We start from the raw sequence: 26,645 nt of genomic DNA on the forward strand, positions 1-26,645 counted from the left end.
GGGTCCCTCAGCCCGCCTGCACCCTCTTGCAATCCAGGATCGCTGGCTCCTAACCGCTCCCCTGCCTGCCTATCTGATTTCCCGTAACCACTCTGCCTGCCTGCCTGCCTGATCGCCCCTAACTGCCTCTGCCTCAGCCCTGCCGCCATGGCTTCATCAGGAAGGACGTCCGGAATGACGTCTGGAAGGTCGTTCAGCTGTCCGGTCTAATTAGCATATTACACTTTTATTATTATAGATAGGGGTTTAAATATGTATTAAATGGACCTACAGCCCTGGCCAGGTAGTTTAGTTGGTGAGAACATTGTCAGATTTGATCCCCAGTCAGGGCACATACAAGAATCAACCAATGAATCCATAAATAAGTGGAATAACAAGTGTCTGTCTGTCTCTCTCTCTCTCTCTCTCTCTCTCCATCTTACCAATAAATAAAAATAAAATAAATTGATCTACAATACTCCATAAAAAATTAAGATATATTTTACTTAAATTCTTATAAGCATATTTATTTTTCCTATATTTTATTTTTTAATCCTCACATGAGATATTTTTTTCCATTGATTTTTTTAGAGAGAGTGGAAGGAAGGGTGAGGAGGGGGAGAGAGAGAGAGAAACATCAATGTGAGAGCAACACATCGATTGACTGCCTCCCACTTGCACCCCCAATGGGGCAGGGAATTTGGTCCACAGGCCGACGTAACCACTGAGCAAAACTGGCCAGGGCAATTTTTCTTATAGTTTAAAGTAAGTATTTCCATTGAGAGAAATATCAAATGGGGAGGAGGAGAGAGGTATAATGACAGACATAATTTTTCTCATTATTTTAAATGCAATTATTGAGAGTAGGCATCAAGCTCTTCTGATTTCAGCAGTAGCCAGAACATCTTGTGAGCAGAGGACACTGAGTTCCAAGGACACTTGGTGTCCTGTCTGGGGGCAGCCGGTCAGTCAGGCCTGGAGTGAGTGTCAGAACAGCCCAGTGCCCCTGACCCAGGCCATCCCACACTGTCTTTACTGTGCTGCAGGCTGGGAAGTCACTGGCCAACCAATATTTTCGGGAAAGGGAAAAAGTTCCTATGAGCTTTTTCTTCTCTATGAAGAAACTTCAGCCAAATGAAGTTCCCAAATGAAAGCATCAGAACATTCTTCAAAGGCCAAAACATCCAGGTAGAAAGTTTGGCCCAATTTCAAGATCCTGCTCACCAGGTTAAGTGGCTCTGGAGTGAGATAAATCCAGATTCAAATCTGAGGAGTCACTTATAAGCTGTGTGACCTTAAACCAGTTACTTAACCTCTCTGAACTTCAGCTTCCTAAGTGCTCATCAGAGTAGGGGCACATGGCATTACAATCATCTGCTATTATTATTAATACTATAATTATTTCCATTTCTGAATCCTCAGGCCTTGGTATTAGAAGTAATAGATGGATGTTGGGCTTGTTAACAAAGGATACCTCTGGAAGAAGGGATGAACGTTACTGTATACATATCTCTACTGTTTAAATGTTTAATATTGAGCATACACTGCCTCTATAACAAAGAAAAAGAAGTTTGGTTAATAAGCCCAGGTAGGTTAGTCATCTGCAGGCCATTTCACCCATTAAGCACTTATTTCAGACACAATGCCTAGGGCCTGCCAGCTCTTTGAGAACCTACACAAATAACTGAGACCTGAACATAAATTCACGGGCTCCAAAATCCAAACAGAAAATTACTAAGTTTAAATTAATAATCACTGCATTAAACACAACCAAAATGTCCCACTGTCAGCTGGTCAATAATTGCAACTCAGCTCTTAGACAGTGACACATAAAAATGACATTTAAATTACAGGAGCAAAACAACACTTAACAGAACTCTCAAAATTATAAAATGTGAGCACCTTTTTTCCAGAACAGAAGTATATATCAAATAAGGGATGTAATTCTGAGGTATCTGACAGAATGTGGGTGAGCTCCAAACACGGGTGCCGAATGCCGCGCAAGGCCAAGAATGGTGCCGGGTATCAGCCCGTCATCCCCACCTCTCCTTACCTCTTTCACGTAGAAGATGATGATGAATTTCACGGTTGCAATGGCAGGGAGAAGGGGTGAGAAAAAGGCTCCGATCCAGCAAATGGTTTGCCCGTACACGATCCCCAGGACATTATCAGGAATGGCAAATTCCTGCTGCCCCCAGCACTGCATCAGCTTCCAAGAGGAACAGTACGTCACCAGGAGCCTGGAGACAAATGGGACAATTTCTCACTTGCACCACCAGCGTCCGCCAAAGCCACAGAACCACGTCCACAAAATTAGGGCCATTTCCACACAGATCTGGAAACTGGTTAGTCACAAGGCTAGAAGATGCAAAAGACAGTGAATTCTGGAATCATAAAACCAGGGTCTGAGTCTCAGATCTACAACTGAGCAGCCGAATAAATTTAGAGAAGGCTCATTTTTCTCATCTGGAATATGGGGGGTTTATAACACAATTTAGTTCACAGGGTTGAGGTGATGATAAACAACATGGGCAGTATCTGTGCTCTGGCCTGCCACTCAGCCCACAAAGTCATGTGCATCCACGCAGAAAATAGCTTATGAAGACCCCACCACCTAGCATGCTGAAGTCCTAAAGCTTCCTACTGACACCCTCAGGCCAGGGGTCTGAGATAAACACACACCATTGTTCACTATAGCATTGCCATGTATTAGCAAAAATACCTAAATGCCCACAATTAGGGCCTGGGTTGACAAATTATAAGCCATGGATACAGTGGTGTATTATACAGTCCTTAGATGAGGAAAATCCATGTGTCCTCCCATGGAAAGTTCATGATGTTTTGTTTGTGTGGGAGGAAAAAAGCAAGCTGCAAACCAATTGATGCACTGTGATCCCATGTAAGGGGGGAAATGAACACTTCTAGCAAGACTGTGTGTCTATGTACACATGTATTTATGCAAATGACTTTTTACGGTTAAGGACTGCTGGATCTTCCCCCAAGTATTAACAATGGCCATCTCTGAGAAGTGGGATGGGTTTGGGGAGTTAGAGGTATGGTAACAAACAAGAACTCTCACTATTCTTCAGACTCCTGTACTTATTTAAATTCTCAATATTTACAAAATTTTAAGAAGCACATATTCGTGGCATATTTGTATAATGTTTATTTAAAAAATATCTTTATTGATTTCAGAGAGGAAGGGAGAGGGAGAGAGAGAGAGACAGAAACATCAATGATGAGAGAAAATCATTGATTGGCTGCCTCCTGCATGTCCCTCACTGGGGACCAAGCCTGCAACCCGGGCATGTGCTCTGATCGGGAATTGAACCATGACCTCTTAGTTCATAGGTTGACGCTCAACCACTGAGCCATGCCGGCTGGGCTGTATAATTTTTAAAGGGCAGTTTCTTTTTTGTAACTTTTAAAAATATGTTCTTATTGATTTTGAGAGAGAGAGGAAGGGAGAGGGAGAGATAGAAACACTGTTGAGAGAAACATTAACATTGATCGGCCGCCTCATGCACACCCCCTGCTAGAGATTGAGCCCACAACCAGGGCATGTGCCCTGGCCAGGAATCGAACAGATGACCTCTTGCTTCATGGGTAGACACAACCACTGAGCCACACTGGTGCACAAGGATAGTGTCTTTTTTAATGTTTATTTTAAGGGCTTACTGGACTTCTGACATGCTCACAGAATTTGTACATCTGGGTAAAAAGTCTTATTAAGTGAACAGTGTTTCACTTAAGGCTCAAGGAGATGCTGAGAATAATTTAAAAAGTGACAGAATAGTAATGATAATCATAATGGTGATAGTTAATGTTTTTGCCGAGTTTCAAAGCATGGAGTGTTCTTAGTACTTTTCTCTGCATTTTCTCGTTTAACCCTCACAATGGTGCTGTGAGGTGGACACTGCTACTGCCCCATTTCACAGGTGGGAAAATACACCCAGACCTTCCTTAAATTGCTTTCCCAAGGTCACATGACTAGCAGTGGCAGTGCTGGGGCTTGAACCCAGATCAGGAAATGGGGTGTCCACTGAGGCCTGGAGGGTCTTCCCTGACAGGGCTGTGGTTGTGCTAATGGCAGGAAGTCATCCCCATGGAAACCTCATGAAAAACAGACATTTCCACTCCTCACACTGCCTTTTGGGGGAACCTAATGGACTATGGGGTTGATGGCCTGGAGCTGTGTGAAAGTCACGGGATGGTTGTCACCGGTTTCCCGGGACTGTGAACTCATCCCGGAACTTTGAGAGGATCCTCCAGTAGGGGCAGGTGTGGGAGGAGTAGGGTAGTAAAATAATTTTTTAATTTTTTGGGAGGGGGGACAGGGGGGGGGGGGGGGGACACCCCTCACACTTACTTTCTGGGAAAATCCACAAAAAGGGTCACAGCCAAGATGATGATGAAGTCGAATATCATCAGCTTGTACATTTCCTGCCCAACTTGGGTCTCCCAGCACTAAAACCAAAGACGGGGAGAGATCATGAGACCCGACTCAGGGCAGAGAAAGCCAGGTTCTCAGACTCCTCCCAACGCCCATCCTCGTCCCAGATCCTGTTGCCTCTGGAGCCTGTCAGCTGGTGCTTGTCTGAGCTCCAGCACAAACTGGTTTTCAAGCCCTTAGAAGTGAGAAAGCAGATCAACTGGAATTCAAGCCCATGACCTCAAGATTCTTCTCTCAACCTTGAGACTGTTTCTCCAAAATGACCCACTCAGCGGGACGCTCCCATTCCCCCCCGCCTCACCGGGTAGAGTTTCTGGTTGTAGCCACAGAGCTCACACGAGTAGTTATCACAGGATGTAATCTTGGAGCCCAGGGTGAACACCAGCACACAGATGGTGGCCAGCCGCATGAAGACACACCTGCAGGAAGAGAGGAAGAGACGGAAGGGAAGAGGAGGCCCTGGGGCAGGCTGGGCCCTTGAACGAGGGCTAGGGGGCAGAGAAGCTGCCTCTCCTAAAAGCAAACTCACAAATGGGTAGAGTTTCCGTTTGGGATGATGAGCAAGTTTTGGAAACGGGTAGTGGTGATGGTGGCTCAACACTTAATGCCACTGAGTTGTACACTTAAAAATAGCAAATTTTGCTCATCTGGTGTGGCTAAGTGGTTGAGCGTTGACCCATGAACCAGGTCACGGTTGGATTCCTGGTCAGAGCACATGCCCAGGTTGTGGGCTCGATCCCCAGTAGGGGGTGTGCAGGAAGCAGCCCATCAGTGATTCTCTCCCATCTATGTCTACCTCTCCCTTCCTCTCTGAAATAAATAAAAACATGTTTTAAAAATGGAAGATTTTATGCTAATATAATACAACAATTTTTTAAATGGCAGAAAAAAAAGATAAGAAAACTGAGACCTCCTGAATCTATGATGTTTTAGCCATATTATAGAACATTGTACATTTCTGGGGGGGAAAAAAGAAAATACTAATTGAATCTTATAAGCATCAGCTTTGAGAGATGTCTGATATACTGAGAAATGAATAAAGCACATTGCAGAGTTTCATGTAGATATGAATCTACTTTTTTTTTAAAAAAAAATGTGGATGTTGGCATGAGCAGATGAGGGCTGCCTGGGGAAGCTGGATTCAATAAAGGAGGGCAGAGAGTACTATCGTTTTTTTTTAAAGATGCTTTCTATTATGTGGTTTGTAATTTTTTTTAAGCCATTAAAAAGTGGGCGGTAGAAAAAAGCAAGTCCACATCATTGGCTCACTCTTCTCAGTGGGCAGCGTGCTGCCTGACACTACGTGCCTGGTGGTGAGATGAGAACCCAGAATCACTGAGGAGGTTTCCATAACGAAAAACTGAAGCAGAATATAATAAAAAGTTTGAACCTACCCAGTAGTTTACCATGACTATGGTACAGAAAAACAAACACACCATGAAAAAACAATGAACTAAATGCTGACTACAGGGCATTCTACAGGACAAATGCCCCAGTTTCCCCCATAAATCAATAGTATAGCACAAGGGGAAGGAGAATTCTTTAAAGAATAGAAGGGGCATACAATTCTATAATACATCATCTGTATATTACAGTGTGTGCTCACCACCCCAAGTCAAGACCCCTTCCATCACCACTTATCTCCCCCATGCCCTCTCCTACTTCCCCCACCTTCCTTTCCCTTTGGTAATCACCTGGTTGTTCAAACCAGGGCCCCACCCTATGCCCCAGTTTGAACAAACCAATCATACAAAGCCATCTGCAATTCCATCAGGGAACTGACAATTTTATTAGGGGTCATGATGGTTATATATATATTTTTAAATCCTTGTCACTTAAGAGATATACCAAAGTGTTTACAGGTGAAATGACATGTCGCCTGAGATCTGCTTAAAACAATCAAGCAAAAGGGGGGGGGCGGAGATGAAACAAGACTGACAATACGTTGGTAATGGAAACTAAGTGACAGGTGCATGGGGTGTTCATTATACCATTCATTCTGTTTAAAATTTTCAAAATAAGAATATTTTTTAAAAATATGCAAATGGTCCTGATTGGGCGGCTCAGTTGGTTGGAGCATCGTCCTGTACATCAAAAGTTTGTGGGTTTGATTCCCAGTCAGGGCACATACCTAGATTTCAGGTTCAATCCCCATGTATGGGAGGCAGCCGATCAATGTTTTCCTCTCACATCTCTCTCTCTCTCTCTCTCTCTCTCTCTCTCTCAAATCAATAAAAACATATTCTTGGGGGAGGAAAAAAAAAAAAAAGATGCAAATGTAATGAGGCATTTGAGAAACAGCAAAAAATGCTTACATCACATGGTCCCCACCGGGTCCTCTCCAACTCATTTGTGTTAACTTCCTGCGCCCTGCTTCATACCTGTCATTTTTTAAAAAATGAAACTGAATATTTATTTAAAGTTGAGAAGAGGTATTACAACAACTTACAGAAAGTCAATGGTAGCACACACTGTGGGTGACCTGGCCACATTTTTTCAGCACTCACTATTCCAACAAATGCTTCAAGTTCCTCCTGCAAGGACTTGTAACTCTCTACCCAAGGCCCACCCATGGAGGTAGTGGGTGGAATGTGGGGAGTTAATGCCTCTGGGAGCCAGCCACCGTTAGGCAGTAGAGGCAGAGTATCTGGTTTGGTTGGAGAACTGAGCCCCAGTAACCAACAGCAGTAACTTGCCCAATAACACACCATTTATCAGCTGCCTTTCCTTCTCTCTCACTTCCTTACCCGCCTTGTCATTTCTAACATCTTCAGAGCAACATCTCCTCATAGGGCCCCACCCTAAGCCCTCAGATGTTGATGCGCCAAAACATGAACCAAAAATATAATACTGATGAGTAGACTCTTAAGTCAAAGAGATTTCACTGACTGTGCAAACTCTGATTCATTCCTGGGAGCTGTCTGAACATTGAAGAGGATTCTTGGCTTAGCAGGAAAATGTGCCACCATTGATTAGCAATGTCTGCCAGAGGCAAGGGATGGGGCAAGTGGTGATCTGAGTGGCATGTCTAGACATTACCTAAGGATTGTCAGCCTGATCTCAAAGCCTGGGGAATAATCCTCATAGTGGATGATCCTGGCGAAGATCACTGGGGTGATAAAATTGGCCAGAGTGATCACAATAGAAGGCAGGTACAGTATCAAGAGGTTCTCTCCAAAAATCATCTTGTCAATTTCCTATGAAGATAACAAAACTGGTCAGGAGAATAATACGGAAAGTTGCATCACAGATGAATTGATCTTAAAAGAACTCAACTTATATGTATTAGGCTGTACACTTTCAACTTACACAGTGTTGTATGTCGATTATACTTCAATAAAACTGGGGGAAAACCTCAACTATACATGTTCATTAGCAAATAAAACACACATGTCATTCAACAAGGCCTTTAAACATAAGCCATTCTCCTTCCTTGGGTGTTCAAATACAGGAAACATGATCTAGCATATACTAGAAGAAAAATGAGCTCTACTGGATTTGTTTAGGTGAGATGTAAGAAAAACAATCCATGTTTCTGTATCAATGGGCAATGTATTTTCAAGGTTGTAATAATTACTTATAATAGCCATTCTTTCCTTCTTTAATTATAATAGACTATTTAGCCACATACAGTATAGGCCTATCCAGGATAAAACTACATTTCCCAGCCTCCCTTGTAGCTAGGTACAGCTACCTGACCAAAAGGATGTAAGTGGAACTTTTAAGTACAACCTCAGGTCACGACCTTAAAATGGAAGGGGTGTGCCCTTCTCATCTCCTTCCCATTGGCTATACGGTAAGCTATCAAGTACCATACAGAAGAGGGCCACACTCTAAGGGTGGCAGAGCCACAGGATGGAAGGCATCTGGGCCCCTGATGATCGATTTCATGAAGCAGAGCCACCAGACCAGTGATGGCGAACCTTTTGAGCTCGGCGTGTCAGCATTTTGAAAAACCCTAACTTAACTCTGGTGCCGTGTCACATATAGAAATTTTTTGATATTTGCAACCATAGTAAAACAAAGACTTATATTTTTGATATTTATTTTATATATTTAAATGCCATTTAACAAAGAAAAATCAACCAAAAAAATGAGTTCGCATGTCACCTCTGACACGCGTGTCATAGGTTCGCCATCACTGCACTAGACCAAATTGAGTTTTTAAAACCACTGTTATTTTAGGTAAACTGGGGCCCCTACTAATAAGTAGAGGAGTTGGGGGTTAAATCAGGCAATCCAGCTGGAATTAAATATTGTGAGTCCCAGGGAGAGTAGTGCCACAAATATTCTATCTTGGATGCTTTTTCTTTCTATTAGAAGTGGAAATTGGTCACCTCTGATTTCTGGTTCTCTGTCATATCAGCCAGATGACTGACATGTAAAACAAATGATGATGGTGTCTGCCTCATAGGTTTACAAGGCACTTAGCCTAATGTCCAACAAGGGTAAAAGTTAACTTAACGTTCAAGGAGTCCTTACTTTTTTCATGTGTTCTTGTGAGAATATAGTTGCTCTATAGATTGCATAAAAGCATGCCGCTAAAACAGCCAGAACAATACAGTTCAAAAACAGCCTCAAAGAGTAAATCCGTATCGTTTCCTCAGAGGTCCTTTCTGCTATTTTCTGCCGTATTCGTTCTTCCTCCAGATCTGCCTGAGGAGCAAAGAAGACTCATTTGTGAGCATGGGGGTGAAGGGACACTCAGGGGTGGAACCTCTGGTTTTATCTTCAGACCCTATCCCTCTTTAAGACTTTCCTTAAATAGTCACCTTTCCCAAGATAGCTTCCCAGATAAAGCCCAACTAGCTTGTGTGTTTAAAGGCCAAAGTCAAGGTAGAACTTTCTATTTAAGATAGCAATTAAGACGGCAATAAATGGGAAAACAGAACTATTAACCTATTCATGATATTACTTATATGTTATACGCATTATTTCTTGAAACAGTATGTAAGGTGGGCATGTGTGGTGTTGTTTTTTTTTTAACTCAACCTGGTCTCGGCTTTTAATAAAATTCAGTCTGTTCATATTTAGTATAACAAATAACACATTTGATTTTATTTCTTCCATCTTACTTTATTAAACTTTGATACAACTGTCTCCTTCTCTGTTTGAGGAGGGGGGTAGGTTTGATCACAATGCTATTTATTACTCCTTCTCTCCTTATTGAGAAATTCTCCTACTTTTTCATATTCACTCCACTCTACCTTATCATCCTAGCATTCCGTCTTTTGTCCTATTTTTCCTGGTATACGTGATGTTTATGACGGGTTCTCACTGAGTTGAAAGATAACAGGGTGTCAGGGGGAGAAGGAAAGGTACCACTTTTTTCCACTCACTGTCCAGTCCCCACTTCCCTTCCCAGCCCTAGTTTACAAGCTCAATTCGAGGAGGGACAAGGGTAGAAGGAGATCAACCCCCGGAAGCTGTTCTCTGCTAAAAGCTCTTGAAAATTACAAAGTGCTTACTAAGTACTGGAGAAGCCTGGACCCCACCTAGCTCCTCTGCAAGCTGCAAACCCGCCTCCCAAGGCACCACCGTGCTGGCAAAGCAGCCACCAAGAGAAAGCCCAGCAGCACTCACTCGGAGCTCGTACCGCAGGCTGCTGTGCTTGAGGTTCGCCATGCTTTGGTTGGTGATGCAGAAGTCCCAGCCAGCAAAGATCTTGTTGCAGTAACTCTGGAAGTGCTCCTCACTCCGGATCAGGTTGATTTTGAACCCTTCCACCGACCTGACCCCAAAACACGATTATGCTTCTTATGAGAACAACAAGATACAAGCCCATGGATTGACTTTGTCTAGACTAAAACAGTTACACGTGGCGGCATTTCCCACCCATTTTGACACAGTCACGTTCTGGACCATCCTAAATATATGTGGCAGCGAACCAGGCATCTCCTGGATGAAAAGAACTTCCTGTCATCCACATGACAGCCCTTCTCACAGCTGGAACAAAATCCAAACTCTAACACAGCCTATATGATCCTGCACGATATCATCTCTCTTCCCACATGGCCACTCTGTTGATACCACACCGGCTTTTTTTCCTTTTCATAAACACACACATCTCTGCTCCTGCCCCAGGGCCTTTGCACTTGCAGTCCCTGCTACCCTCTTCTGGGACAGTTTTCCCCCTGCCACTTCCTATGGCTGCCTCCTTTCCATCTTTTAGGATTCAACTCAAATAACCCCTCCCTGGATTCCCCACCACCCCATCTAGAGTTTTGACTCTCACTTTAAATTTGTCTCTTTCATTTCCTTCACAGCAGTGGACCTACTCTGCAATGATCTTACTTAACTGTTTAATGGTTCTAGTCCCTGACCCCGATTAAATTTTAAATTCCTTGAGGGCAGATACCCTGGCTGCCTCGCCACCTTGATATCCAAAATGCCTGGACCATAATGTGGCCACTATCCAATTGATGGATAAATGAATGAATAAATTATTTTAAATAGTAAATGAATCCAATATTTAGTCAGCACCTGTTCCAATCAGGTGCAACTCTTGCACGCTTCATAACTGTTATTCATTCAAATGCTTTCATGGGGGGAAAAAAAAACACTTGATGACACAGATATATTAAATGTCACACACTGTAGATGAAACGGGGTGTTTTTAGGATTTGCCAGTGAGTTGTGAAGACAATAAAAAATGAAAGGAATTATAAAGCTCAGTCATTCTGCCAACAGTTCATAGCAAAGGATGTTTATCAGAACCATCCGGGTGTTTTTCCAAAATGCAGACTCCCAGGTGGGGTCACACCCTGGTATTTTCCATCAGGAGGTCTCAGGGTGGGAAGGTTCAGAAATGTGTTATTTTATAAAACTCCATGGTGACGCTGAGGTACCACCCAGGTGAAAACCTCTGATTTAACCCAAACCTACATTTGACAAATGAGAAAGCCAAGGTCTGGAGGAGAGAAAACTATTTCCCTAGAATCAGTTAGTGGCAGAACTGGGGCCAATTTGATGACGATGATGATGATTTTAATTTAATAAATGTGTCAGGCCAACATTTATTAAATTAAGTTCTTTACATGCCTTGTTTCTGCGAATCCTCCCAACAACCAGGTGTCTACATTTCACAGAGGAAGAAAATGAGTTTAAAGAGGTGAAGTGACCTTCGAACCTCAGTCTCTGAACCCCAAAGTCCACACTCTTTGCCACCCTAGCACTTCTTCCTCCAGGGGTGGGCCTCTCCCCATTACAGCACACCCAGCCCTCCCTCCAGGCTGCCCCAGGGAGCAATCAAGACCCAGACATGAGGAGCTTGAGCAAAATCTGGAGATGGAGTCACTATTTGGCTAATAAACTTACTTCTTTTTCAGGGCCCCTTCCAAGGCCCTGGAAGCACCTCTAGCAATGTGTTCATCTGGTCCTGTTTCTTTTTATATTTTACTAGAGGCCTGGTGCACAAAATTCATGCACGGGTAGGGTCCCTAGGCCTGGCTGGCGATCAGAGCCGATCGTGGCCTTCCGGCTGCCAGCCGGGGCCTTCCTTCGTTCCATGCCATTCCCTGATGGTCAGCGCATGTCATAGCAAGCGATCGAACTTCCGGTCTCCCAGTCAAACTCCCGAGGAGATACTTTGCATATTAACCTTATATATATATAGATACTTCAAAAAAGATATTTTCGTCTCCTTTGTCTTAAAGAGGACTCCTCCAAATCGTCTAAACGGCAAGTCTGTAAAACTTGATCTGCCCCGCCACCATTGCCAAGCAGCAAAGCCAGAACCCGAGTCCACCATCGTTTCTTTACAAGAATCTCTCTGTCCCTCCAAATGAGCCACTGCTCCTTCTTGTCCATACGCTGCCCATTTGGGCTGGGGAATGGACACACACCAGGCAATTTTCATCTCATAGCTTCTGCCTCAGGTTATGAGTGCCCAGCTGGGCTCTGGGGCTGGTGTGGTGGTGAACCTGAGGCTCCATGGAGGGAAACTCAGTCCCAGCATCTTGGTCTCTTCTACGCCTGTGATAAGGAGCTTCACAGCCCCCTGGCTTGTAGCACTGTTCACACTCTCACATGGACAATGAAGTGGGTAAGAGAGGTGCCCATCACGATCCTGTCTGCCAAGCCACCCCCTTGGGGCAGAGACAGAAAGCTGTCCATCAGAAATTTGTGGTTCCCCTTCCATAGTAGTATCAGTGCCAGGGATAACATTTCCTAGCCTCCCTTGCAGCTATAGTCAATGGAAAGTGAGTGATGAGTATCACTTCAGGCCTAGCCCATAAATACCTCCCACGGGATACTCCTCCATGGCTGTTCTCCCTTCCAGCTCTCAACGGAACTTCAATGCTGACAATGGCTGAACTTCGGCCCACTTGAGTCCCACAGTGACTAAGAAGATGTCTACCACACTAACCTGTGTCCCACTCAGAACTTTATGTAAGAAAGGTATACAACGTCTACTGTGTTTGGGCCATTGTACTTTTGGGGGAAGTTATTCGTTAATAGAGTAATTAATATTCCTCACTTTTCTTTTCCTGGAAATTGACACTAAACCTCGTGTCTACTGGGGAAATGCCAGGTTCCCCTGTGATCCTAATCCACTGGCCACGGCTGAAGGGTCAGGGTTGGGTACCTGAATGAAGCAGAGCCAACAAATCTCTTTAAAGGATTTCTGAACCCGTGACCCAGAGAGGCCACATAAGGGAACTGCCACCAGGAGAATCAGAGATGAAGGAGCTCTTGCTTTGGGATATTCAAAGTCACACCTGTATCCTTGTCCTTCCTGTAATTACTTTCCTCCCTTCCTTGGTTCTCTGAGCCACTCAACTGTCCTTTGCCCCAGTTAGTCAGACGTGGGTTTCTGCCATTTGAAATCTGAGACACGTGGTTAATATACACACCAGATTGAAGATAAGTTTGGGGACATGGTATTGGCACAAGTGTGTAATGATGATTGAGTGACGATCTCCAGGCTGCTCCTCCAGCTCTCAAATCCTCCTCCACTGCCTTCACATCTCCAGTCTCAGAACACATAAATCTTTCCCCCGCAAAGCCCACCCCTGGACTCTGCTCATCCTCTGGGTAATGGCTCCCAGAGTCCATGGCCTCCAATAAACTCCAGCCATCAGGGTAATTGAAAGAGAACACAATGATAAGGTAAACTTTACCTTTTCACTATCCAAAGAAGGCTCAGGGCCAGGTAGGCAATTGTGCTTAACAAATAAGCCAGAGGCAAATCATAGGTGAAATTCTGAAATTTCACCCCGTCAATGGTGTAATGTCCATAAAAGAGGCAGGTCTCTTCCAAGAAACCCTAAAACAAAGTCATAGGCATGAGGTCAGGCTACTAAGTTCACTGCAAGAAACCAGTCTCTATCTCAAGAACTCACATTCCAGTGTCATTGCTCATCCCTGAATTCCCAGATTCTGAAACCATCCCAGAGGTATCAGGGTTGCTTAATGTTTGGGGAATAGAGCATGGATAAAACCTGAGCATTAAAAATACACAGGTCTGGGATCCAAAAATGAAAAAAAAAAACAAAAAACAATTCCATGTGCAGTAACAGCAAAAAACAAAAAACTTAGGAATAGATTTAACACTGGAAATGTGTATTCTTAAAGCTATAAAACATTGTTTAAAAATTAAAGAAGATCTAAATTAATGGAAAAACATCCCATGTTTATGGATCAGGAAATCCATGGTAATACGCCCCAATTGATCTATAAATTCAACACATCCCTATCAGAATCCCAGATTGCTTCTTTGTAGAAAATTACAAACTAATCCTAAAGTTCATATAGAATTGAAAGGGATCCAGAATAGCCAAAACAATATTGAAAAAAAAAGAACAAAGTTGGAGGACTCACACATCCCAATTTCAAAATTTGTTGCAAAAACAACAGTAATCAAGACAGTGAGGTAGTAACATAAGGATAGAATATAAATTAATTTAAAAAAATTGAATTCAAAATTAAGCCTATACATTTATGGTTCATTGGTTTTTGATATGGGAAAAGAATAGTCTTGTCAAGAAATGATGCTGAGACAACTGAATAAACACATGCAAGAAAAAGTATATAAACCATATATAAAAGCTAACTTAAAATGGATAAAAGACCTAAATGGAAGAGTCAAAACTATAAAACTCTTACGGAAAAAAAAATAGGGGGCTAGCCCAGCCAGTGTGGCTCCACGGTTGAGCGTTGAACTATGAAACCAGGTCACGGTTCAATTCCTGGTCAGGTCACATGCCCGGGTTTCGGGCTCAGTCCCAAGTAGAGTGTGTGCAGGAGGCAGCCAATTAATGATTCTCTCATCATGGATGTTTCTATCTCTCTCTCCCTCTCCCTTCCTCTCTGAAATCAATAAAAAATATTTTAAAAAATAGAGGGCTAAATCTTCATGACCTTGGATTTGCCAATGGATTCTTAGCTATGACACCAAAAGCAAGAATAGCAATAACGAAAAAAATAAATTGGACTTTATCAGAATTTAAACTTTTGTGTTTCAAAGGACACTATCAAGAAAGTGAAAAGACAATTCAGAGAATAGGAAAAAATACTTGTAAACTACATATCTGATAAGGTACTTGTATCTAGAATATATAAAGAACTCTTATAACTCAACAATAAAAAGATATATAATCCAATAAAAAATGGAAAGAGGTCCTGCCTAGGTGGCTCAATTGGTTGGAGCATCATCCCATTCACCAAAAGGTTCGGTTTTGGTCCCAGGTCAAGGTACATATAAGAATCAACCAACGAAAATATAAATAAGTGGAACAACAAATTGCTGTTTCTCTCGCTCCCTTCCTTTCTCTCTCTGAAAGTTTAATAAAATAAATAAACAAATAAGAACAAACACATTACACTTCACACAAACCAGGGTGGCTATATAAAAAAGTCAGGTAATAGCAAGTGTTGACAAGGGTTGGACATCAGAACACTCATAAAGTGCTGGTGAGAATATAAAATGGTGCAGCCACTTTGGAAAAGTCTGGCATTTCCTCAAAAAGTTAAAGATAGGGTTACCATTTGACCCAGTGATTCCACTCTTAAGTATATACTCCCAAAGAAGTGAAAACATATCTCCACACAAAAACTCACACATGAATGTTCACCGCAGCATTATTCATAATAGCCAAAAGGTGGAAACAACCCAAATGTCCATCATGAATGAATAAACAAAATATGATATTTCCATACAATGGAATCTTCTTTGGCCATAACAAGGGATGAAAAAATGATAGCTGCTACAACATAGATGAACCTTAAAAACATGTCAAGTGAAAGAAGCCAGGGACAAAAGACCACATATTATATGATTCCATTCATATGAAATGTCCAAAATAAGTATTTCATAGAGACATAAATCATTAATAAAATAGATTAACGATTGCTTAGGGCTAATAACAGGGAGTGGGAAGTGATAGCCAAAGGGTATGAAATTCCTTTCTTAGGTGATGAAATATTCTAAAATTTATTGTAGCAATAACTGCCTAACTCAGTGAATACACTAAAAACCACTGAATTGAACACTTTCAATGGGTGAATAGTATGACAGGTAAATTACACCTCAATAAAGCTATGAACAAAAAAAAAAAAACACAATAATAATAAAGTGACCTCTGAAACTATAGCACAGAACAGTCCCTGACTTCTTATGGGAAGAATAACTGACCACCTCAACTTCCTCGTTGGATGGCAAGGAGATTCCAGGAGAGTGAGAAGAGGACATACACAAAAGCAGCAGTACAGGTAACACAGAGGTGTTCACCACAGCACTGTTTATAAAGAAGGAAAAAGGAGGCAACCTGAATGTCCAGTGGCAGGGGCCTGGCTAGACTGTGGAAAATCCCTATTCTAAATAGTAAGCAAGACCTTGTAAGTGCATGAGAAAAGGCAAGAAGGCTATGAACCACAGTGTTCAAGGTTCGGTGACCTACAGGAGGGGTCCTGTCACGCTTTACTCTATAAATTCTGTTTTTCATGACAACCATGTATTCTTATAGTAAGTAAAATTTTTAACAGGAAAAAAAAATGTAGAAACAGAAGACTCCATCTTCTTAATAACTCTCCCAAAGGCAGGGCACACAGGCCGGAAAAACTTGCCCAATGGCATGAAACCTGTTTATATTCCCCTGGGGTTGATATCAGGGTTATCATTAATCCTCCCTCAAAATTATGTAACATTGCGGGGTAAAGGTTCACTGGGCCAGGAAAATAATTTGTCTGATTTTATAATGAGCTTGGCTTAACTGTTTTCAACAAAGACAAACCACTCTTGGATCTCTCTAGCTCTAGGGGCAATTTAAACTTAAATTTTTAATAAAATTAAAATTCAGTCTCTTGGTCACACTAGCCACATCTCAAGTGCTCAAGAGTTACTGGCTATCAGAGTTTACAGCACAGTTCCAGAACATTCTTATCACTGTAGAATATGCTTTTGGACATGCCTGTTCGTTGCCATGCATACATACTTTATTGAACACTGATAATCAGGTGCATCTAAGTTTCCTATAGGATATTTCCTAAAAGGCCCTGGCCAGGTGGCTCAGTTGGTTGGAGCGACATCCGTACACCAAAAAAAGGGTTGCAGGTTTAAATCCAGGTCAGGGTGCATACAGGAGACAAGCAATCGATAGTTCTTACTCACATTCATTTTCTCTCTCTCTCTCTCTCTCTCTTAAAACCAACAAAATCATATCTTCAAGCAAGGATTTAAAAACCAATTTCCTATAAGGAAGAAGATTATGATGTGTGGAAATCTACAGATTTCTCTTTTGGGATGTAATCTAAAGAAATGGGGTTAACAGCAGTTCTGGGATTTGATCCTACTTTGCTTTCACTAGCTGGGTGAACTTGGGTGAATCACTGAACTTCTTTTCTCCTTGCACAGTGGACATTTCAACACCCACCTGATAATTCCTCTCAGCTATTTTGAGAAATACATCAGAGACGTAAAAAGCACTTTTTCAGAATTAAACACAATGAACAAATTCAATACTTTCTATTTATCTATTCCAAAAAGTGGAAGTTCAATGCAGTATCTTAATACCAATAACTTCCAGAAATGTATTTTTATAAATATCGAACAAAGTGGTTCTTAATGAGGGGCAATTTGTCCCCCAGGAAACAGTTAGCAGTGTCTGGAGACATTTTTGGTTGTCACAACTTGTGGAACTGCTACTGGCATCTAGTGGGTGGGGACCAGGATGCTGCTAACACCCTAGAGTGCACAGGACAGGCCCCGGAGGCAAAGAATTATCGGGCCTGAGATGTCAACAGTGCTGAGTTGAGAAACCCTGATCTAGAGGGCAGATGGCCACTTTACATAGCTCACACACACACACACAAAAAAATGAAAGCTCACAAAATATCATTTTTTAGAGGAATGTTAAAAAGCCCTTTTGAAACTACTATAAAAAGGATGAGATTAATTCCACTTTAGAGAAGGGTGTGTTAACCTGGGATTAGTAGACTTTTAAGGGATTTCAGGAAATGTGTATGTAGGCACACATGTCTGGGCATGTGTGTGCACTTGTGCAACATGCACGTCTGTGTGCGTCATGTCTGCAGAGAAGAGCCACAGCTTTCATCCAGGTGATCTAGAACGCCCAAATCTTATAGGTTTTCAATGTCAGAGAAATTAAGTAATTCTACCCGGGTTTATTTTCACTGACTTTTCTATGGAGGAACTCAGCATTTTGTTGCCGTTCAATCTGAAGGTGGCAGGGGCTAGGAAAAGGACAATGGCTGACAGTGACAAAGCATAGTTCCTGTATATTCTAGGAGGGGGTGGGTGAACATTATCCTTGTAGATGAGATCACTGCAAATCCTGTTCCTTTTATTGGTACTTGTGCCAACATCGACGACATTCAGGAAACTGATGTTTAAATTAACCTATTTTCAGGATCTTAAGGGCTGAAATACAGAATTAGGTTAAATACTTACAGTGCCGGAGAGCAAGTCTATGATATAACTGTAAAAATAGATGAGTCCAGAACTACTTATTGGATATACTGTGCATTGAATATCTGTAAAAAAAAAAAAAAAAAAAAAGGCTAGACATGCAACGAATATGTATACACATTTAGATGTCATTATATATTGGTATATTCGTGTAGGGATGTGTGTGTGGCTTTCTATTTGCAACAAAAACCCCAATGCACCAGGTACAGTAGCATTTTCCCTTTCATTTTTCTACACATTTTGTGATGTATGTTTTTTTTCTGTACATTTTGCATATAGGTCCACTTATAGTAATGTTTTCTGCTTGTATTGGTATTTTGTGTTTTGGGGTTCATATTTATACATGTTTTAGAATTTGTGATTGATAAAATTGTTATTCCATTTTAACCACATCCAATTCTAAAAGATTTCTGCGTGTATGGGAATAAACATGCAGTTTTATTTGAAAAATACATATATTTACATATGTTTAATTAACCAAGAAATATTTGAATAATAATTTTAGTGACCCTACCTTATCCTTGAATTAATTCACTTCCTCTGTATCAGTCAGCTATTACTGTGTAACAAATAATCTCAAAGTTTCAGTGACTTCACATACCGACCATTTATTTTCTCATTCATGGATCTGCAGTTGGGGTTAATTCAGCTGATTTAGGCTAAGCCAGGATGGACTCTAGGCTTCCACTTGGGCTCAGGACTGCTCCCCATGACTCCATTCTGGGGCCCAGGATGAAGAGTAAATGGCTCTCCTCATGGTTTGTCTCATAAGGCAAGCCACACAAAGCCATTTCAAGCTATCATTCCAATAGACAAAACAAGCCACATGGCCAAGTATAATATCAATGGAACACAAAGTATTCTCTGTCCACAGTGAGAGGTCCTGCAAAGTCACAATTACAGGGGAGTGACAAATTGGGGGAAATAAACCAATTTATCACCCCCTTTCTGGGTCTTAGTTTCCCCTGTGTTAAAATAAGAGAATTGAAGCAGTCTCTTCAAGGCCAAATTCAGCTCTGTCATCTTATAATTCTAACATGCATATATTCATTTATTCATTCAACGAACATTTCTTAATCACTTGGATGTTGGAGATAAAATGATGAGTAAGCAGCAGTTCCTGCTCTTGAAAAGCTCCCCATTAAGGGGAAAGAAAGACAAGCAGCAGTTACGTTTACAGAAGGTACTTAAGTGGTTGCATGAATACGGTATTATATGCAGACGAAGGAGACAGTCATTCTATTTGGAGAGGAGTCAGGAAGATGGGATGAGATGCCTGCCATTCTGCTCCTCACTCACTGTCCTCCAGCCTAGAGGTCGGCAAACTATGGCCCACGGGCCACACCTGGCCAGCTGCCTTGTTTTTGTTAATACGGAGTTATGGGAACACAGCCACGCCCATTCGTGGTATCTGTCTGTGGCCACGTTCGTGCCACAATGGCAATGTTGAATAGTGGCCACTGAGACTGTATGACCTGCAAAGCCCAAAATATTGACTACCTGGCCTTTTATGGGAAGAGCCATGCCAGGCGTCTCATTTCTCTAATACACCAAGTTACTTGCCAGCTCTGGACCTTCGCAGACGCTGCTCCTCTGCATGAAGGTGCTTCCCTGAGCTCCTCCACAGCTGCCCTTTCCTCACCCTCCTGGACTTGGCTTAAACGTCCCTGCCTTCACAGAGGGCTTTGGGGCCCCTCAGCCTCCAGTGTCCTGGTGTCCAACTTCTCAGGACTTTATCCCTTTCCTCTCCCATGGCCCAATTCACACCTTCTACACTTCGTGTGGTTCACTCCTTAAAGCCCACCTTCTGCTAGAAAGTATGAACCCTGTGGATGCAGATGTGATGTTCCCTGTTGTAGCCTCAGTGCCAGGCTCAGGGCCCAGCACACAGTAGGTGCTCAGTAAACACTTGTTGAAAAGAATGAAGAAGGGAAGGAAGGTGCTGAGCATTCTATCTTATTTAATACTCACTTTTAAGTTACGAGTATTGCTTAATTATTTAAGCATTTTTATTTTCTTTTAAGTAATATAGAATTTATATTATTGCTTTCAATTATTTCTAATTTAAATAAGTATTATTTTTAATGAGCAAAGTATTAAATAGTGAGGTGTTATTTGAATAATGAAAGTAATCACCTCATTATTTAAATTATCACCACCATTGTATGGATAAGGAAACTGAGGCTCAGAAAGTCCAATCAGCTAGCAGAGCAAGGCCTTGAAACGGAGCCCAGGGTTCTCACATAGCAGCAGTAATGTTTATCTGTAAAATGGACTTATGCGAAAATGAGAATGTAGTATCTGGCATACAGTAGGCACTCAATATGGGTGCCACAGCCCTGAACTAAGTCTGAGTTTCCACATTATCCTCCTTTTATTTTGAAGTGTAATAGAATTAAGACAGAAACAAACTTGAGGAGGAGGAAAGTTTAGGGCCACAGAAGTGATTCTAGAGGAGGGTTCTTCTAGGGAAAGGAGTTCCATGATCTGAGAAGCACGAGGCTCCAATTCCAGCCCCGGCACAAAACCTGGTCATAGAACCTAATCAAATGTCTGTAGAATGACTGAAACTCGCCCCATTTGAATAAACAAAGTGCCCAGAAGATCTGACCTACGTTAAGAATTCAAAAAAACACCCCACACAGGTCCAGCACTTGCCAGTGGCACATGATTGGCGTTTAATAAATGGTAGCCCCGAGCATCGCCATTGTCAGAGACGAAAGCCTTAATTGTATTACGCTTGCTAAATATTCCACTTTCCGACCCTGCGGTTCTCCTCCCACGTGCCTTGATGAACTCAGGAGTGGCTGAGCGACTTGCTTGGCTAATGAGATGTGGCAGAAATGACATGTGTCATTAGACTTTATGTGCTTTAGGAGTCAGCACATCTGTCATGGCTCCAGCATGAAGACAACACAGAAAAAAGCCACCACCAAACAGTGGTGGACATGTACTGTGAGCAAGAAAGAAACCTTTGTGGATATCAGGTGCAGAGAGTCACAGGGTCATTTGTTTCTGTGGCATAACCTGGCCCATCTTGACTACGGTAACCGAGATTAAGAATATAAAGATTTCTAAAGGAGCAGGCATTGTAACCAGACAGCACTCCAGGGAAAACCAGGCTGTGGACTCACCTATGTCTTTGGCTGGGATGAGCACGAAGCTGCTGTTGGTGATCTTGTATTCGGTGAGCAATATTGGGAGCAAAACCAACATAAAGATGATCAGAAATATCACCAAATTCAGCAACACCAGAAATCGCAAGAAGGAGAAATAGGACTGAATCCCAGTGCCAAATTTCCCTGGAAAAAAAGAAATCATTGAGCAGGAATACTGACCCATTGCCTACTGTAGATTTAATCAGCCACACTGGGCTGGAGTTGGAGGAATTCTGGTGGAGGAGATGGAGAAAGAAACATTTTATTTTTTCTACTGTTGGCGTTAAGGTTCTACTTCTAATGGTTTAAACTTTGACTTGTAAATGTACATTCAATCTTGAACTAACTATTTGAGAATGGTGTACGGGAGGACTCAATAGTTACCTTTTCTCACATAAAAATCGATTTCACTTCAGCACCATTTATTGAAAGACTAAACTTTCCCCCAATGAATTGCAGTAGTGCTTCGGCAATTGACTGTAATGTAAGAAGCCATTTCTGAATTCTCTATTGTATTCTATTGGTCTATTTCTCCATCCTTGCACCAATACCAGGTTAATTATTTTGGATAAGTATAATAATACTTGACATATAGTGCTATAAGTCTCAGCTTTATTCTTCCTCAGGTCTGCTTGATCCTCTGCATTTCTATATAAATTTTAGAATCAGCATGTTAATTTTCATATGGATACATATACACAAAATATTCTGAGATTCTGATTGGGATTACATGGAATATGCATGGGTCAATTTGAGGACAAGTGACATGTTTACAATATTAAATCTCTGATCCATGAACATGAGATATTTAGGTTCTTTAATTTCAATGCTGTACATTTTTATGTGCAGGATGATTCATATCTTTATATATATATTCCTAGGTATTCAATTTATTTTATGCTACTGTAAATTGGATCATTTTTAAATATTCATTTTCTAAGTGTTTGTTGCTGGTATATAGAAATACAATTGACTTTATATAGAGATCTTGTATGTAGCAACTTTACTTTTTTTTAAAAAAAAAGGCATTTGCTCAGGCGGTGGGGCCCAGTGGTTGAGCGTTAACCTATGAACCAAGGGGCCACCGGTCAATTCCTGGTCAGGGCACATACCAGGTTGTAGGCTTGAACCCCAGTAGGGGGCATGCAGGAGGCAGCCAATCAGTGATTCTCTCTCATCATTGATATTTCTATCTCTCCCTCTCCCTTCTTCTGAAATCAATTAAAAAATGTTTTTAAAACGGCATTTTGTTTCTGCCTTTCCACTTCCTATGCCTTTCCCTCCATGGTTGTGCATGGGCTAGAACTTCCAGGATGATGCAGATTTGAATCAGTGATAATCAGCACCCTTTTCTCATTCTCAATCTTAGGGGAAGCTTTCAATATTTCACCATTAAGTATGATGCTTGCTGCAGAATTTCTGTACTTGTACTTAGCAGATTAAGAAAGTTCACATCTATTTCTTATTTGCTAAGAATAAGAATTGGTGGGGTAAGCATATAATTTTTCTCCTTATTCTGTTAACAATTACATTCATTGTTGTTGTTTTTTTTAAGAAAATAAAATAAACTTTCCACCACATAATGATTAAATTATTAAGGACAGTCAGAAAACACTTGAAGAGTGAGGGTGTCTGCTTGTTCTTTGTGGGGGCAAAGAACTTATCTTTGAGACAGAAGATATAAGAGACCCATAATCTTTGCTTCTCTCTAAACCCAGCAACCCTGCCAGAGCAAGGAGCTTGACTATCACATCTTTACTTCCTGCCAGATGAGTACCTAGCAAGCCAAGAAATCACAGGAGTGGAGCATTGAAGAGAAAATCAAGGCCCCTGTTCCCCAGGGAAAAACTACCCTCCAATACACAAGCCACTTTTTGAATGAAAATCTCCGGAAAGGCCACCACTTAACAAGAGAGATGTGGTGGATAAAACCTTAGCCTCTGAAGTTGACTGCCTGGGTTCAAATTCTGGGTCTGCCTTGTCCTAGCCAGTGAACTTGTGCAAGTATTTTAACTTCTCTGAGCCATGCATGTGATAAATATCTGTATGGAAGGATCTTGTGAGAGCTAAAGTGAAATAATATGAGTAAATGTTTACATAAGGCCTGGTTCATAGGAAAGGCTCAATAAAGGTTAGTTTTTATTACTAAATGTTACTCCAAACATGATATTCACTTAGCTTTCAAAAATGAATGGTTCAAGTGAAACTCCTTAAAAATATGTTTATATTCTCTCAATAAAACCAAAAGAGGTAGTTCTTTGAATAGATTACCAATGGCATTTTACAGGTCTTGTAATAGTAATAATGAGAACAATAATTTCCTCCATTTCTCCTACATTGCTCCTTACAAATTTTTTCAAAATTTCCATTCTAGTAGTTTTGAGGAGATGCTTGTAAATCATTTTGCTTTATGGTAGAAACTATGTAATCTTAGAAAGTATTTTCCCCTCTTGCTCTGCTATGTCAACCAAATGTTGAAATGATTTTTTCTTCTTCTAATTTTACTAGTATACTTTGGCACAACTTCCAATTTTTGAATACTTGCTATAGAATGAATTGTGTGTCACCCTCCAATTCATAGGTTGGAGCTCTAACCCCCAATGTGATGGTATTTGAAGGTGGGGCCTCTGGGAGATAATGAGGTTTTGATGAGGTCATGAGGGTGGGGCCCTTATGATGGGATTTGTGTCCATATAAGAAGAGGCACCGGTTCGAGTCTTCTCTTTCTCCCGCTCCTTAACCCTCTCTCCTGGAGTGTGCACAAAAAGAGGTCATGTGAGGAGGTGACCTGATCTTGAACTTGCAGTCTCAGAACTATAAAAAAATGAATGTCTGTAGTCCAAGCTCCCTAGTCTATGTTACTTTGTCATGGCAGCCCGAGCTGCCTAATGCAATCCTGCACCCCACTGTCACTATTATGGCAAAGAAGGGATTATAAGTATCTCCAGAGTCATGGGTATCTGTGGCTGTATGGAGAAGCCTAATGAACTTCATCTCAGAATAATGTTTTAAATGCACAAAATACAAACAAAACCAAATTTGTGATGGAATAACACATGGGCATCTTCATTGGCACATTAAATAATAAGATCTAGTGGTAGATCTGAAAACTGCTATAATTTCACAGTAGGGATGAGCATAAATGGTTTCCCAAGATAACCACAACTGGAAGGAATAGGAAACTATCTGTGATTTTCCTGGTGACAAAGACACAGGTTCTGCTAATCCTAACGGTGGTGTTGCTCATATTCATCATGGAAGGAAATGCCAGATTTCCGCTAAAAGTCCATGAAAACGAAGCTGAATCACCCCCCCCCCGCCCCAGGCACTACTGTGGAGGAGCAGGTGCAGAGTGTGGGGTGTGGTACCTCCTATGCTGCGAATGTCGTCCCGCCACAGCTCCAGGTGGGTGGTCATCTCGCGAGCTTTCTCTAGGAACCTCTTCCAAGACTTGCTGCTATACCGTTTCCACTGGTCCCACTCAGATAAATACTTCATTTGGGTCTCCTGAATGTCCCTGCGTTAAAAAACAAGCGTGACAATGACTATGGCACCACTGACAAGCCGTAGCATCATATAAAACCCCAGCAGAGAGGATGTGGAAACCCTGGAGCCCTCAGACATTGCTGGTGGGAATGTAAAATGGTGTGGCCACTAGGGAAAGCAGAGTGGCCATTCCTTGAAAAGTTAAACCTAGAATTAACATTTGACCCAGTAATTCTACTCCCAGGTAGAGATCCCAAAAGGACGGAAAGCAGGGTCTCAAACCAAAACTTGTACCCGAATGTTCACAGCAGCACTATTCACAATAGTCAAAAGGTGGAAACAAACCAAATGTCTATCAACAGATGAATATATAAACAAAATGAGCTATATATCTACACAATGGAATATTACTTAGCCATAAAAAAAGAAGGATGTACTGATGCATGCTACAACATGGATGAATCTCAAAAACATTATATTCTGGACTGGCCTTGTGATCTGTTCAGACCACAGAATGCAGCAGAAGTGATGCTGTGCCAGCTCTAAGCACCGGCTCCCAGAAGACTTGCAGGATTCTGCTCTTCTCTTGGATACCAGCGGCTGCCATACAAACGAGCCTGAGCGAACCTGCTGCAGGATGAGACCATTCCAGACCAGCCTACAGCCAGCGGAGCCTGAGCCTCGGTGAGCAGAGCCACCTCTCTGACCACAGCTGGCCATACATTCATAGTGAGCCCAAATGGAACTAGAAGAATTGCCCAGCGCCAACTTGTAGACTTGAGAAATTGTTGTTTTAAGCTACAAAGTTGTGGGGTGACTTATTACGCAGCACAGCTAACTGGTGCACACATACTCCATACTCTTTCCCTTTACATTGGCTGGATGCAGATAATAGTTCAGCTTTGGGAGGGCTGCAGAGCCACAAGATGGAAAGAACCTGGTCCCTAAATGACTGCAAAGTCCTCCATTGACCTGCCCCTGGACTTTTATGTGAGCAAGAAATACATTTCTAAAAGGCTGACCTTTGACATGTTTGGGTATCTTTGTCACAGCAGCTTAGCTTACCCTAAGTAATAGTTTTGATTATGTGAGCTCTTGAGGAAATAAATGCATGCCATGCACAAAATGCACATCTGCCCCAAAACCTACATCAGATGCCTTCCAGGTGGCTACTGAACGAACCTTAGTCTCCGCTTCTCAGAGATGTTCAGTGCATACTTTCGAATGGATTGGCTATTGAGGTTTTCAGCGATTCCTTCCTCCAGTTGGGAGCTGTAAGAGTCTGTCGGCTTCAGCAAAGTGCCACTTTGCTTGTCTCGGGAGGGGATGTTGGTCCTCTTGCGTGCAATGGACCGGTAGCTTGGCAATTCTTGGAGGAAATTCACAGGTGGAGAAGAAAAGAAACTGGAGTCCAAAGAGAGGCTCTCTGGGTAGGAAAGAAGAAAAGCATCATTCACATCCAGTGAGCCAACAACCAAAAGTTGTGTAGGAGACTTGGACCTCAGAGACCGTAACGAAACCTTGCAGACAGCCACTAGCCTCGGCCACCGACAAAAGCGTTTGTATCTTAATTCGTTTATTTACCAGGATGGTGCTCAGGACAATGAAGTCATCTGCAAATGGGTTCCCTTTCCACAGATGT

At 41.9% G+C, this 26,645-nt stretch overlaps 1 protein-coding gene across 1 annotated transcript in view; it reads right to left on the minus strand.

Moving 5' to 3' along the window:
• TMC7 (transmembrane channel-like 7) overlaps positions 1-26,427 on the minus strand; it is a 35,885-nt gene extending 9,458 nt beyond the window's left edge. Inside the window, exons 1-11 of the mRNA XM_005872004.2 lie at positions 26,186-26,427; positions 24,886-25,034; positions 21,494-21,661; positions 18,342-18,424; positions 13,555-13,700; positions 10,016-10,163; positions 8,915-9,088; positions 7,472-7,629; positions 4,734-4,851; positions 4,349-4,446; positions 2,033-2,219 (exon numbers count right to left, since the gene is read on the minus strand). Of these exons, the coding sequence (XP_005872066.1) occupies positions 2,033-2,219; positions 4,349-4,446; positions 4,734-4,851; positions 7,472-7,629; positions 8,915-9,088; positions 10,016-10,163; positions 13,555-13,700; positions 18,342-18,424; positions 21,494-21,661; positions 24,886-25,015 (1,410 nt within the window). The 5' untranslated portion in view covers positions 25,016-25,034; positions 26,186-26,427. The remainder of the gene's footprint in view (positions 1-2,032; positions 2,220-4,348; positions 4,447-4,733; positions 4,852-7,471; positions 7,630-8,914; positions 9,089-10,015; positions 10,164-13,554; positions 13,701-18,341; positions 18,425-21,493; positions 21,662-24,885; positions 25,035-26,185) is intronic.
• Between the last annotated feature and the right edge of the window lie 218 nt (positions 26,428-26,645).

Source organism: Myotis brandtii, unplaced genomic scaffold, assembly GCF_000412655.1.
Source record: "Myotis brandtii unplaced genomic scaffold, ASM41265v1 scaffold363, whole genome shotgun sequence".
Classification (NCBI taxonomy): Eukaryota; Metazoa; Chordata; class Mammalia; order Chiroptera; family Vespertilionidae; genus Myotis; species Myotis brandtii.